The 13,098-nt window shown below is 52.5% G+C and overlaps 1 protein-coding gene across 1 annotated transcript in view; it reads right to left on the bottom strand.

Annotated features, from left to right (window-relative positions):
- Nucleotides 1-4,199: 4,199 nt before the first annotated feature.
- LOC121167269 (mucin-4-like) overlaps nt 4,200-13,098 on the bottom strand; it is a 47,509-nt gene continuing 38,610 nt past the window's right edge. Inside the window, exons 23-33 of the mRNA XM_040996696.1 lie at nt 12,699-12,800; nt 12,143-12,376; nt 10,788-10,925; nt 10,279-10,460; nt 9,148-9,307; nt 8,184-8,357; nt 7,719-7,792; nt 6,673-6,737; nt 6,349-6,584; nt 5,473-5,635; nt 4,200-4,677 (exon numbers count right to left, since the gene is read on the bottom strand). Coding sequence (XP_040852630.1) covers nt 4,482-4,677; nt 5,473-5,635; nt 6,349-6,584; nt 6,673-6,737; nt 7,719-7,792; nt 8,184-8,357; nt 9,148-9,307; nt 10,279-10,460; nt 10,788-10,925; nt 12,143-12,376; nt 12,699-12,800 — 1,724 coding nt within the window. The 3' untranslated portion in view covers nt 4,200-4,481. The remainder of the gene's footprint in view (nt 4,678-5,472; nt 5,636-6,348; nt 6,585-6,672; nt 6,738-7,718; nt 7,793-8,183; nt 8,358-9,147; nt 9,308-10,278; nt 10,461-10,787; nt 10,926-12,142; nt 12,377-12,698; nt 12,801-13,098) is intronic.

Below are 13,098 nucleotides of genomic sequence, written 5' to 3' on the forward strand. Positions count from 1 at the left end.
GGCCACAATGGAATCTGAAGCCAGGAGCAGCAGGTTCAGGGTCCCAAGGCTTTGGGCCATCCTCCCCTGCTTTTCCAGGCCACAAGCAGGGAGCTGGTTCAGAAGTGAAATGGCCGGGACTCCAACCTGTACCCATATGGGATGCTGGCACTGCAGGTATAGGCTTAATCAACTATGCCACATCATCATCTGCCCCCTCCTCTTTTTTATAAACACCAGTGGCTTCCCATGATTTCATCTAAGATCAGCCACCCCCGCAGGGTCTGACCTCTGAATCCATTCACACAGGAATCTGGGGATTGAGATTCCAACACATGAATTTTGGGAGGACATGCTCGATTCACCAGACAGACAATGTGCACATTCGGTGTAGCCAGTGACTAAAGGGTTAAAGTTAACGAGCAACATTTGATAGCTACAGAAGTTAACAAGCAGTGCTCATTTGTGCCAGAGATAGCCAAAACAGAGCATCCCACCCTATCGAGAGCTCTTAGAAACCATTATAACATCACTGAGTACTAGCAGGAAAATGAACAAATGGCAAGGACAGGAGAGGGAATGAAAATGTCCCCTTCATGGAAAAGAAAAGTTAGAACTACACAGTAAACAATACTTTATACAGTGAGATATTATTTACTGTGTATCAAAAAGGCAAACATATATAAAAAATTTTATATCTGGGAGTTGACGCAAGAGTTCAATTGGCTAATCCTCCACCTCCAAGTGCTCATGTCCTGTATCAGCAGCAGTTATTGTCCTGGATGCTCTACTTCCCTTCCAGCTCCCAGCTTGTGGTCTGAGAAAGCAGCAGAGGATGGCTAAAGTCCTTGGGAGTCCTATTCCTGGCTCCTGGCATTGGATCAGCTCAGCTCTGGCCACTGCAGCCATTTGAGGAATGAACCAACAGATGGAAGATCTTTTTGTCTCTCCTCTGTGTGTTTCTAGTGGGGAAAAAAAAGAACTTTTTTGAAGATTTATTTTTATTGGAAAGCCAGATTTGCAGTTTTCCTTTTAAAAATCAAAGGTAGTACTGCTTCTACCTATAGGGAAAAAAGCCCTGATGAGCTGATATCCAGGGGTCTTCAGGACATCGGCTTGGCCAACTTGCTCAGCTCTGGACTCCATGGGCCATCTGCTGTGTCCCTTCCACAAGAGAGTCTTATTCCCTCATGACACTGTTTGCTCTGAGCGACAGCATAGCACGGTCCCCTCTATTAACGTTTCTGTCTCCCCTTCCTCCCTGTCATTCTTGCTTCTGCTTTGCTAGAAGGCCAGAAGGTCCCTCTTTGTGCCTGTGGCACTCCTGGGGTGGGGCTGTATTCTTCAGTCATCTGACTTCCGTTTCTGTTCCAGCAGTTCATGTGCTGGATTTGACTCTGTTTATAAGTGGGTTGCGTGTGTGTGCGTTGGCACAAGCACTTGGGAGACAGAACCTAGCACAGCACGCACACATGAGGGTATACAGGCTCTTACTGAGTGACTGTGGTAGGAGGGGCACCCTGGGAAATTGGCATCCAGTATCCAGTGGATGAAATGCAGCTTTGACAATTTTGTTGTTGACATGGCGAAGCTGCCTGTGATTAGGCGTGATGAAGGCAGAGCAGTGTGTGGGAGGACAATGACACCTCTGTGTTTGCATGTCTCCAAACAGTGGTTCATGCAATCATAGTTACAAATGTTTAAGAACAGACACACATGATGATAATTAACTGTCTTACTGCCTACACACATGCAACACACACTCAACACACTCAACACACCCTCCCCTACCATCATCCTGCACCATGGTACTACATATGTCACAATGCAGCATGGACATAAACTATCTCCATCCAAAGTCCAGTTTTCATTAGAGTTCCCGCTTGCTGTTAGCATTCGATATTTAACAAAAGTTTAATGTCATGCACCCACTCCTGGAGTCTTTTTTCAAAAATATTTATTTGTTTGTATTTACTTATTTATCTTAAAGATTTATTTATTTATTGGAAAGTCAGATGTACAGAGAGGAGGAGAGACAGAAAGAAAGATCTTCCTTCCAATGATTCACTCCCCAAGTGAGCGCAACGGCCGATGCTATGCCAATCCAAAGCCAGGATCCAGGAACTTCTTCCGGGTATCCCACAGGGGTGCAGGGTCCCAAGGCTTTGGGCCGTCCTCGACTGCTTTCCCAGGCCACAAGCAGGGAGCTGGATGGGAAGTGGAGCTGCCAGGATTAGAACTGGCATCCATATGGGATCCCGGGGCGTTCAAGGCGAGGACTTTAGCCGCTAGGCCACGCCGCCGGGCCCTGTTTGTATGTATTTATTTATGTAAAACTCAGAGTTACACAAAGAGAGAGGAAGAGGTAGAGAGAGAATGTGAATTCTTCCATATGCTGGTTCATTCCCCAGATGGCTGCAAGAGCTAGGGCTGAGCCAAGCTAAATCCTGGAGCCAGGAGCCTTATCCGGTTCTCCCGCTTGGGCGACAAGGGGACCAAGGACTTGGACCATCTGCTGCTGATTTCTCAGGCCATTAGCAGAGAGCTGGATTGGAGGCAGAGCAGCTGGGACTCAAACTGGAGCCAATATGTGATGCCAGCACTTAAAGTTGGAGGAGTAGCTTGTTGAGCGGTGGTGCCAGTGACATCAGAGTTTAGGTAGCTGCAGGATAGGCCTGTGTGGAGGTGCAGAAGGGTGGGCTGCTGCTTAGGAGGCTGTGACACCAAGTCGGAGGGAGGGTTTGAATGTCTCAGCTGCTCTGCTTCTGATCCAGTGCTCTGCTGATGCCCTGGGGAGGGAGCAGAGGACGGCCCAAGTGTGTGGGCCTCTGCACTCTCAAGGGAGACCTAGAAAAAACTCCAGGTTTCAGCCATATAGGGAGGGAACCAATGGATCTTTCTTTCTCTCTCTTCCCTTTCTATATCTCTACCTTTCAGATGAATAAATCTTCAATTAAATATTTAAAAAAGCAAAACTGTAGCCACAGCATTTATCAAGAGTTAAGAACACAATCCTGATGAATTTCATCAAATAGGTAAGGGAGAAATACTAATTCTCCACAGTTTTTTTTTTTCCTCCAGACAGTAAAAGCAGAAGGAACCTTGCTAATTTGTTCATTGGCATCACCCAACTGCTAAAAACAAAGGCATTAGAGGGAGAGAAAAGCAGGGACCCACATGGGAAGCTAAGAGCAGCAGGGACTGGAATACACACCCATGTGGGATGCCGGCACCAAAGGCAGCCGCTTCACCCACTATTCCATAACACCGGCCCCTGACTATGCCTTTAAGTGCAGTCTTGGGACCTACCAAGGTGAGGTCCTAGGCTTGTCCATTAGGCAGTGTCTGGGGCTGGCTGGGAGACATTGTTCTCTATGTAAAGTGGATAGTAGAGTCTCTGTTCTGATTAAAGATGCTTGTCTGTGTATTTCTGTTGCCATTACTTACCCATCACAGTGAGCCTGAGCGTGTGGTTTGTATCACGCAACCTCCATTCCAGCCTTAGGATCACATGTGTGTGCATGTATGTATGTGTGTGCGTATGAAAGGAGAGAGAGAGAGAAATTGAAGCTTGGTGTGGTAGCCAGGGCCTGGGAAACCCTGGCTATCCCCAGAGTGATGGTGGTATGGATGGGACTGGTTAAGATAAATCTATCTGCTGGTCACTCCCCAAAATGGTCCAGTGTAAGGGTCCAGTGTAGACCAGGTTGCAAGGGTTGCAAGGGTCCAGTGTAGGCCAGGTTGAAGCCAGGAGCCTGATGGGGGGCAGGTACCCAAGTAACTGAGCTATCTATCATCTATGGCTTTTCCAGGCACATTAGTAGGAAGCTGGATGAGAAGTAGTGCAGCTGGGGTTTCAACCAGGGTTCATATGGGGTCCCTACATCATGGGCAATGGCTTAACATGCTGTGCCACAATTCTGGCATATCTCTCAATAAATTCTGCTCTCATTCCTACATGGCTTTTACTTCCTGTCTCATGCAGGAGCAAGCCCTCGGCAAACAAACCAGGACATGTAACAGAAGCCCGGGCTCGGGGCAGGTCGCAGTCGCTGGACTTCTCAACAGTAACTCAGCTATAGGACGGGATCTCCGTGCTCCACATCTACCCCAGCATTTACCAGAAAATCAGGAATGGAGTCCATGTTGCTCACACACACACACACACACACACACACACACACGCCAGAGACTTTTTCTAAACAGACTTTAATCAAAGGTAAACAAGGGTGTTTTGTGTGCAAAAGCGTGTTGGTTCACTTAGAGCTGCCAGCCCTGCGCGGGCCATGGTGCTGTGCTCGGAGGATGTCTGCGGGAGCTGGCATCAGCTCGCATCCACCTCTTCCTAGCGCTGCGGACTCTGGGCAAGGTCCATTCTCCTCAGAGGATCCTGAATCAGCATCTGTCATTTCTCCGTCTCCGGATGTCCCCGGAGCCAGGGCTCCGAAAGTGCGAGGCGAGGGCCGGAGTGGGTCTGAGGTATCCATAGGAGGCAGGAGACTTCAACTTAGTATGCCCAGAGGGTAGGAGGACTTAACCCTCGGGCAGGCACAGAAGCGCACGACCACAAACGTCCCGGCTGCCAGCAGCAGGACCGCGCCCAGGGCCCCAAACAGGATCCCGAAGAAAGCGCCTAGTCGGATGCTCAGGTGCTCACAGCGCTCACCCCAGGGCGAGTAGATGGAGAAGGGCACACAGCTGGGAACACAGGAGGGCGAGAGAAAAAGCGTAGGGTCAGGAGCAATGAGACAGGGACACGGTCTCCCTGGTCCTCCTCCAGATCGCACTGCAGGTGCAGGCTTTTCAAACGCCCGTGCGCCTGTGCACTTGGCGTCAATTCCCTCCGGGAACCACAGCGATGCAGTCTGGACAGGCTTCGGGTGGGCAGGCGCTGCCTGGGCCCTGACTTTGTCCCAACCCTCCCTAGGCTGGGCTCTGCTCAGGCTCCTCCCATTTCCCCTCCGTCCGGGCCCTGCAAGTGCAGTTGTGGGCGCAGGGCGCACACAAAGGGTGGCGGGAAGCTGAGGTGGTGTTGAGACTCCCTACCAGAGCCCCTGGGATGGTTCACGGACTCCAGGGGGCTTCCTCTACTGAGTTCTCTCATGGCGGAGCAGCCAGCAATGGCTCTGCATTGGGGATTGCCTTCCTCCATGTACATTTTTGCAGAAGCCAAGCCGGGTGCTATAGTGATTTGGAAATCAGAGCCTGCTGGTAACTTACTGGCATCTGCAAAAGCGGCAGGGTCCTCAAGTTCTGAGTGGTCCTAACAGCTCCTTAAGGCTCTTGGGTTTCTGGGTTAATCCAGCAGACACTCACCTTTCTCTTCCATGGTCCCTCCTTCTCTGAGCCCAGTTCCCTCCACTTAGTCAGGAGTCCCATATCCAGGAGTCCTCCTCGCATTCCCATATCCTTCCCTTCCCGTCTTGCTTGGCTTGGATTTCCCCAGCCCCATCTTCTATTCCCCTCCCCGCTCTCGGGGCAGCCAGAGGCTACCTGCAGCGGGGCCCATCCGGCAGGTGCTGGCATCGGCCTCCATGATCACAGTAGCCCTCAGTGCACGGGGACACACAGGTGAAGCCGCTCTGGGGTGTGTAGGCAAGGCGATAGCCCTGGTAGCCGCTGCATCGGAGGTAGGTCTCCAGTGTGCTCACGTTCACTGTCAAGGGTAGAGCACAGGTTGACGTGGAGAGTCATTGATTAACGCTAACTCAATACCTTTTCCATCAAGAGCTCCACTCCAGGTGTTAACTTGAGACATAAGGTACAATGGGAGTTAGGCAAGTTACTGGGACACTCTTACCCAAGCTAGACCAGTTCTGATGGGATAGAAAATGTACAGGTGAATATCATGTATTGAAGCTGGCCAGAGTGGTATTGAAATTCAAACTACTACTTCTAATGAGTGTGGTCTAGGAGAAATGTCTGCCCCCTCCCAGCCTTAGCTTATTTGTTTATTTATTTTATCGGAAAGGTAGATTTACAGAGAAAAGCAGAGATAGAGGAGCCTTCCATTTGCTGGTTCACACCCCAAATGACTGCACAGGCAAGAGCTGAGTTGAATCCAGGAGCCAGGAGCCTCCTCCAAGTCTTCTACATGGGCACAGGGTCCCAAGACTCTCCCAGGCCACAAGCAAGAAGCTGGGTGGGAATTAGAGCAGCCAGGACACTAATGCCCATATAAGGTACTGCTACTTACCGGAGGAGAATTAGCCAATTGAACCATAGTCCTGGCTCAAGTTTACTTATTTTAAAAGAAAGGAAAGGAGTGATAATGCTGACCTCACTGTGAGATCTGCAACCGGATTCAGATGCCTCTTCCTCTGCTCCAATGTCCCCCACTACAGTAAACTACAGTTGAGGGGGACTCACATGCTGTGATATCTTGCACGTCTCCCCTTGAAATGGGGTAGAAGACCACGTTATTCCTGGGCCCCGTGTTCCGCTTCCACCGCCCCCTCTGGAGCTGGGGGAGGAAGGCCTGCACCACAGCATCCTGCAGCTGGTGGTTGAGGAAGTCGATGACCGGTCCCCGTACGTGGTACTGGAACTGTGAGATGACCTTCCAGTGCTGAACCCGGCTGCCTGAGCCAACTCCTGGGCCAGAGCTGTGGGTGAGAGGATAGCCAGGGGGCTGAGGGCGTGTGGGGGAGAAGGGCCCTGGCAGTGGGACAGGTGGGGGGCAGTCTAGCTTACACTGGTTCCACAAGGCTGTTCCAGAGGAAGGCCCGTACCTCCAGCATCCCTAGTCTGTACGCCACCTGCAGGGGACCATGAGGGATGATGGGAGGGTGGAAGGGTAGTGAGCTCCCACCCACAAGAGGAGCCTCTCCCACTTCAATTCATGTGTCCATTCCTGTCTGTCTTTGCCTTTGAGTTTTGGGCTCCAGATTCCTCCAGAACATTGCTCACATGCCCTCTACACCCTGGCACCCCAATGTAGCTCACTGACAGGTTCTGGTCCTTGGTTAATATCTGTGAGTAAGTGAAGACTGTAGTATCCCCCACTCCTCTGCCTCGTGTTACAGCCCCTGCCTGGCCTCTGATCCCTCCCTAAGAGGAAGGTTCATGTTGATGGACCAAGAGGACGGACAAGTGTTGAGAACAGTGTTGGGAATGGTGTGCTTGCCAGCAGTTAGTCAGGACAGGACTGTACTGGCAGAGCTCAGAGTCTTGTTCTGTAGACAGATGCCAGCAGATTCTACTATGGGGCATGCAGAGTGCTGGAGTGACAGCAGTGATCACGTGAGAACAGCTTTGGGGCACAGGCTGTATTTCAGGTGCGTGCTTAGGGCTTTTATGGATGTTATCATTTAAACCTTCACAGGGATAATAACAATACCTGTGTCTATTTTTTTTTTAAACCAATGAGCTGCTAAGTACTTTGTCAAATATACCTGTTCTCATAGGTGGTAAGGCAGGAATTTGGATACTGCTGTGTACAGCATTATAGAGCCTCAACTGCTCAGAAACTGTATCTGACTGCGGGATGGACAAGTTACATGGGGGTAAGATGAGGGAGCCCATTTCTTCTGGGAAGGTTGTTTCTTCCATTTCACACTCCAGAGGTTGAGGTCTAGGGTTGAAGATGCTCAGAGGGAGAGGATGGGGGCCTTGGCCTTCCTGGCTTCCTAACTTTCCAGGCACCTCTGGCCATGTGGGACATACGAGTGATGGCCCAGCCCTCATTGGAACCTGCCCAGATCTGTCTCCATCCAGAGCCCAGCGAGTGCTGCACTGACCGAGGCGTTGACCTCTGAGATGGAGGCATTTTCGTCTTCCATGAGTGAAAGCTGGATGACTCTTAAGGGAAGCTCTGTGGACAGGAGAAGTAAAACCATCATCCTTCATGGCTCACCTAGCCTTACCTGCCAGCCCATGCACCTGCTCCCTTCCACAGTGAGACTGGCCACTGGAGGGCTTGCAGGGTCTTACCCTGGTGCTCATCCCATAATGGTTAGGGCTTCTGTGATTCTATTTGCACTGAGCCATGAGGCCCCTACTTCAGTTATACCTCAGCCAACTGCTCAGGCCTGTGGTTCATGCTGTGACAATTGCCCTGCCCCATCCCTCCAGCCTGTGAATTACCCCCACCTGGATGAAGTGTGGGGTTCTGCCCACATGGGTTTGGAGCAGCTTTAGTCCTGGATCCCGGAGTCTCCCCCAAAGGTGAGAGCAGCATGGAGGCGGGGATGGCTATGTCATACCTTGAAGGGTACTTGGAGTAAAACTGTTCCCAGCCAGGAAGCAGCGGGAGTCGGTGAAGGCTGGGGGACAGGTGCAGGCTGGCTGGCAACTCAGGGTGATATGGCAGTGGCCCTGGTTGTGGCAGTAGTTTACAGGGCAGGAGTGGTTCTGGCAGAGGTCAGAGTTCTCCAGGGCTGCAGAGGGGGCAGTGTGGTTAGCAGCACCATACCCACACTGTAGCCAGCGGGGCAAGCTGCTCCTGAGATGGGCTTGGGACCCTTCTCTTAGTGCCTCCTCAGTCTCTATTCTGCTGGTGGGCCACTCTGAATCCTAAACTACCCTCTCACCTATTCCAGGCATTTCCCTGCCAGGCAACCCTTTCCCTCTTCGGGGGGAGGGAAGCTGCCCATTCCCATCTGCAGAGGGAGTGGAAAAGTGTCCACACTGATTTGCTCCCCTCTTTCGATCCTCCAGTCCCTCCTCCTTCCCCTCTCCTTTCTGTCTCTGCCAGGCGGTACCTTGACCCGCTGTGGCCCTGCTCAAAAGGCAAAAGCATTCTCCTGATTTTATATGTGACAGCTGCCCTGTCTCTGGGACTGTAGTGGGTCATAGTGGAGAGGCTAAAGGGCCAGGGGAGAGCTAGAAGGGGAAAAGGAGGTGTCTCTGCTGCCAGGGCTTCTTGGAGCTCTAAGGCCATACCTGGCAGGAGCAGAGGGACCCTGGCCCTTTTGTCTTGGAAGGCCCCCAGGAGCTCAAGGGCCCCAGCTTGTCACTTGGTCCCCTGGCCACTTCCAACACTCATCAACCTCTTGCCCTGAGGTTTTTCCCATTAATGCCTTGGGGCTGCACTGTCCTGTCCCCTCCCCCATGCTGGGCAGCCTCTCCCCATCTCCCCACTTTTTGGAAAAGGGGGAGAACAGGTTTGCCTTTGGCTGTCCACGGTGCCAGCACCTGCTCCCGCTGGGAACCCTGTTTCCAGCTCACCTGCGCAGTGCCGCCCGTCCCCAGTCATGTTCACAGGACAGGCCTCGCAGCCCTTTCCAGAAATGCAGCTCACACCGGGGAAACATGGCTCCATGCAGGGATCCCCAGTGCGTTCACAGGAGGTGCCAAAGGTGTCTCCATCACACCTGCAGTCAGCCACCTGGGACGATGAGGTGCCAATCACTGGGCAGCCCAGAGGTGAACCATTAGGGGCTCCCGGGTGTTTCTGTATCAATGTCTCTGGTTGGAGAACCCATGGACCCTGAGTCTCTGTCTTAGTTCTGCCAGCATCTGTTTGGCATCACCTTGTCAGACCTGGAAGCTGGCAGGTCATTTTCTATTCTTCCCTGGCATGTGCTCTATCCTGACCCCTGCCTGTCCCTGCACTGGGGTTCAGCTTCTTCCCTCTTTTGTGGTATCTGCTTGCCCAAAGTCCTTCCTAGAGTAAGACAGGAAGAGAAGGTAAGAAGGGGAAAGGGAGAAACTGTAGGAGGCAGAGAGGGAGAGAAAAGTGCAGAGGAGGCAAGAGGTAGACCAAGTATTTTGGTCAGAAACCTGAATGCTGAAGGCATTTTTCTGAACTGGAGACAGAGAAAGCAAGGAGGAACGCAAAGGAGTCCTAGGACCGCAGGACAGAGGGACCCATGCCTCTTTCCAACACTGTGATGATGAAGCCCAAAGAGAAAAGGTTACACACGCTCTGGCTGTCAGCAGCACAAGCCACTGCTGGGGCTGAGCTGAGACCAGGAGCAGCCTGGAGTCTCCCAGGGCTGATGGTGGTTGGAGCTGTGATGGGAACTTGAGCAGACTCACGCCCAGGAACCGCACAGACACCTTCCCACCCCCCAGCTCATGCTCTTCACTGAGTTCACTCCATGTGTGGCAACTGGGGAAGTCCTGGAGAGCTGTGAGAAGGGCTGGAACAGTTAGCTACTGCCAGCCTGGCAGAATGGGAGGTGGGATGTAAAAGTTCAATTGAATGAAACAAAGAAGAATGTTCTGTTTCCTGCCACGTGATTTCACAGCCTGAGAATGCTACTTGCTCCCTCACCTCCCAGCAGGTGGCTCACTGGGGTGAACTACAGCATGCCTCGGATGTCTACACCCCACCCCCCATGCGCTCAGTCTTACCTGCAGGGAGGAATTGCCCACCCAAGTGGTCTGGTTGTACAGACACTGGCTCTCTGCACTGCACACGCAAACCACGGTCTTAGGCTGGAGGGAAGATGACAGGCCTGTGGAGGAGCTTCGTGCTAGGATCTCCAGAGTGAAAGGTTCCAGCGTCTTGGGTGTCCACTGCAGTGTCCCATTCTCTGCCCAGGGGTGGGGTGGGATGGGATGGAAGGAGATGAGCGAAACGCCTCTGCTGGGGTGGGGGAGGGAGCAGAGCTATCCTGGCATCCCACACCCCCACCTTGCTTAGCTCATCAGGTGCATTCCCTCATCCACTGGGGGACGCCTCTATGAAAGACAGAAGGTCATTGCTAGAAATGAGGATCCTGGGTAGGCAAGCGAACAAGTGCCAGGAAGTTGTGCAGGGTGTAGAGAAACAAAATCACCTAAAACTTGACTCTGGCCTCAATCTCTACCAATACTCACCCACTCACCCTACCCCGCCCCCAGCTGCCATAGGTTCTGACCAAAGAGCTGGAAGTCGGTGCAGTTGCTTCTGAGAGAGAAGGTGACATTCTCTGAGTCACTGGTGTACTGAATCCACGTGGTCTTTCCCTTGTAGGCTTCAATCGTGTGATTACTCTTGATGGAGGGTGGGAACTGATCTGAAAGGCAAAGAGGGCTGGCCACACTGCTGCCTTTTCAACCTCCTCTCTCTCCGTCAACCACAACTTGTGTTCCCCACCCCCCGCCCCGCCTTTGGAAGCAGGAAGTACCCCGTGCACCTGCTCTCAGACCTGCAGAGTGGGACTGTGCTGTTCCCCCAGCCAAAATCTGAGCCTCTCTCTACCTCCTGTTCTTACAGGGCTCCTTCCTAGTTCTCTTCCGAACAGGCGTGCTAGGTGGATGTGGCATGAACTGACACAGAGAACAGAAACTGGCAGACCATCACAAAGCTCTACCTTTGGGGAAAGGGCTACTATCCAAATGGACCTTGCTTCTACCTGAAAAGAGTGAGCAGGTAGAACCAATCAAGGGCCTCTGATTAAGGGAGCTCCTGCTATTTGCATCTCATTATTCCTTCATCCATTCAGCCGGTCAGTGATTTCAAAAGGATTTACTGAGCCCTGAATAAGTGCCTGGCACCATTGTAAGACACAGCAAAGAATAGGCAATAAAAACTGTATGTGTGAAAATGACAAAATGTGACAGAGCCAGAACGGTAAACAGGAAGTGTGGGTGGATGTGAAGTTTTACACAGGGTGGTCCTCTGGGAGGGCAGTAAAGACCCCACATATGAAGCCTGCGTCCCATATCACAGAGCCTGCATTCAAGGTGCTACTGATTGAGCATTCCCCGAATGTGCGCCCTGAGACATAGCGGGTGCTGGTCCAAGCACCTGGAACCCCTGCCACCCACACGAAGACACAAATCGAGTTCCTCCTGACTCCAGCTTCAGCCTGGCCTAGCCCCGATTGTTGTAAGCATTTGTGGAGTAAGCAGCACACGGAAGACCTCTTGCTCTATATCTCTCTGTCTCTGTGGCTCCTTCTCTGTTGCCTCTCAATCTTTCAATTAAGTGAAACTTGGAGTTAGTTTAAAGGTAAAAGAGGACTCACTGAGAGGTAGCATTGGAGAAAAGCAGGTGAAGGAGCTGTGGCTGATTGGGGGAGAGGGTATTCCAGGTGAGGGAACGGAATGTGCAAAATGTGGGAGCTGGGAGTAAGGCCACCCACCACATGTATGAAAATTACACGGAGAAGCCAGAGAGGTCGCAGGAGGAAGCAGGTGGGAATGAGCCAAGGAGTCACTGGGGGACAGGGAACATGGGCTCATGTGCACACCCTGCCCCTGGGAAGGCCTCCTCGGCCTTAGCACTCACTTTGGGTGGCATTCATCTCCTGGTATGTTCTAAAGAGCGTCCTGGTATGGAGTCCGGCGCTGGCATCTTGCATGGCCAAGGCATCATACATGCATTGTCTGTCTCCATTGCACCCAGAGATCAAAGCCCCATCACCAGAGCTGTTCGCCAGCAGTTGTGAGAAGAAGATGGGGGTGAAGGAGGGGGGCAACTGGTCGTCCCTCTCACCAAGGAGGTCTGTCCCGTTTAGTTTCCCTGTAACAGCCGGGGAGTGCAAAAGCAGGAGTTGAACTTCCAGCTGATTTCTGCTGTGTCTCCACCTACCCCCACCCACCTCACCCTCATTTTTCTGTGGTTCGGGGCTAGGGAGGGCAATGTGGCAGGACAGAAGGTCTGAACATCTCGGACCTTGGTGTGAGGGCCACCTGCTGCCCGGTCCACTTCCAGGTGGGAGGGCATAGAGTGGACAAATGGAAGGGGGGCGTTTGCATCCCATGTCTCTTTCTGGCCTTCAGCCTGGCCTGGACAAAGGAGGGAGCACTGCACCTGGCTCCCATGCCCCACAGCCTGGACTCACAGGTCATCCCGAAATGGAATAGCTCCTCCTCGGTGCTCCCGCTCGCCAGGAAGGAGCCATTGGGCATCCTGAAGTCATCATTGGGGTTGTTGTTCCAGAGTCCTGCAGGACACAGATGAGGCTGACAGCCCATGGAGTGGCGTGCACAGCAGGTGCCTCTCTTTAGGGTTCAGGCCTCTGGGATAGGGGAGGGGACCACACTGTACACTCCAGCTCTGGCAAGGGAGGAGAAGGAAAGGAAGAAGGGAATGCAGGAAGACAGGAGGGATGGAAGAAAGGGAGGGGAAAGGAGGGTGAGGTAGCTGGCCCAGAGCTCGTCCTTAGCACGGCAGGGGAAGGACAGGAAGTGAACCTCAGAGGTGACTGAAGAAGCCCCCTACTCCCCCACCCTAACTCCATG

The sequence above is a fragment of the Ochotona curzoniae genome, unplaced genomic scaffold (assembly GCF_017591425.1).
Source record: "Ochotona curzoniae isolate NIBS_2020 unplaced genomic scaffold, NIBS_Ocur_1.0 patch356, whole genome shotgun sequence".
Taxonomy (NCBI): domain Eukaryota; kingdom Metazoa; phylum Chordata; class Mammalia; order Lagomorpha; family Ochotonidae; genus Ochotona; species Ochotona curzoniae.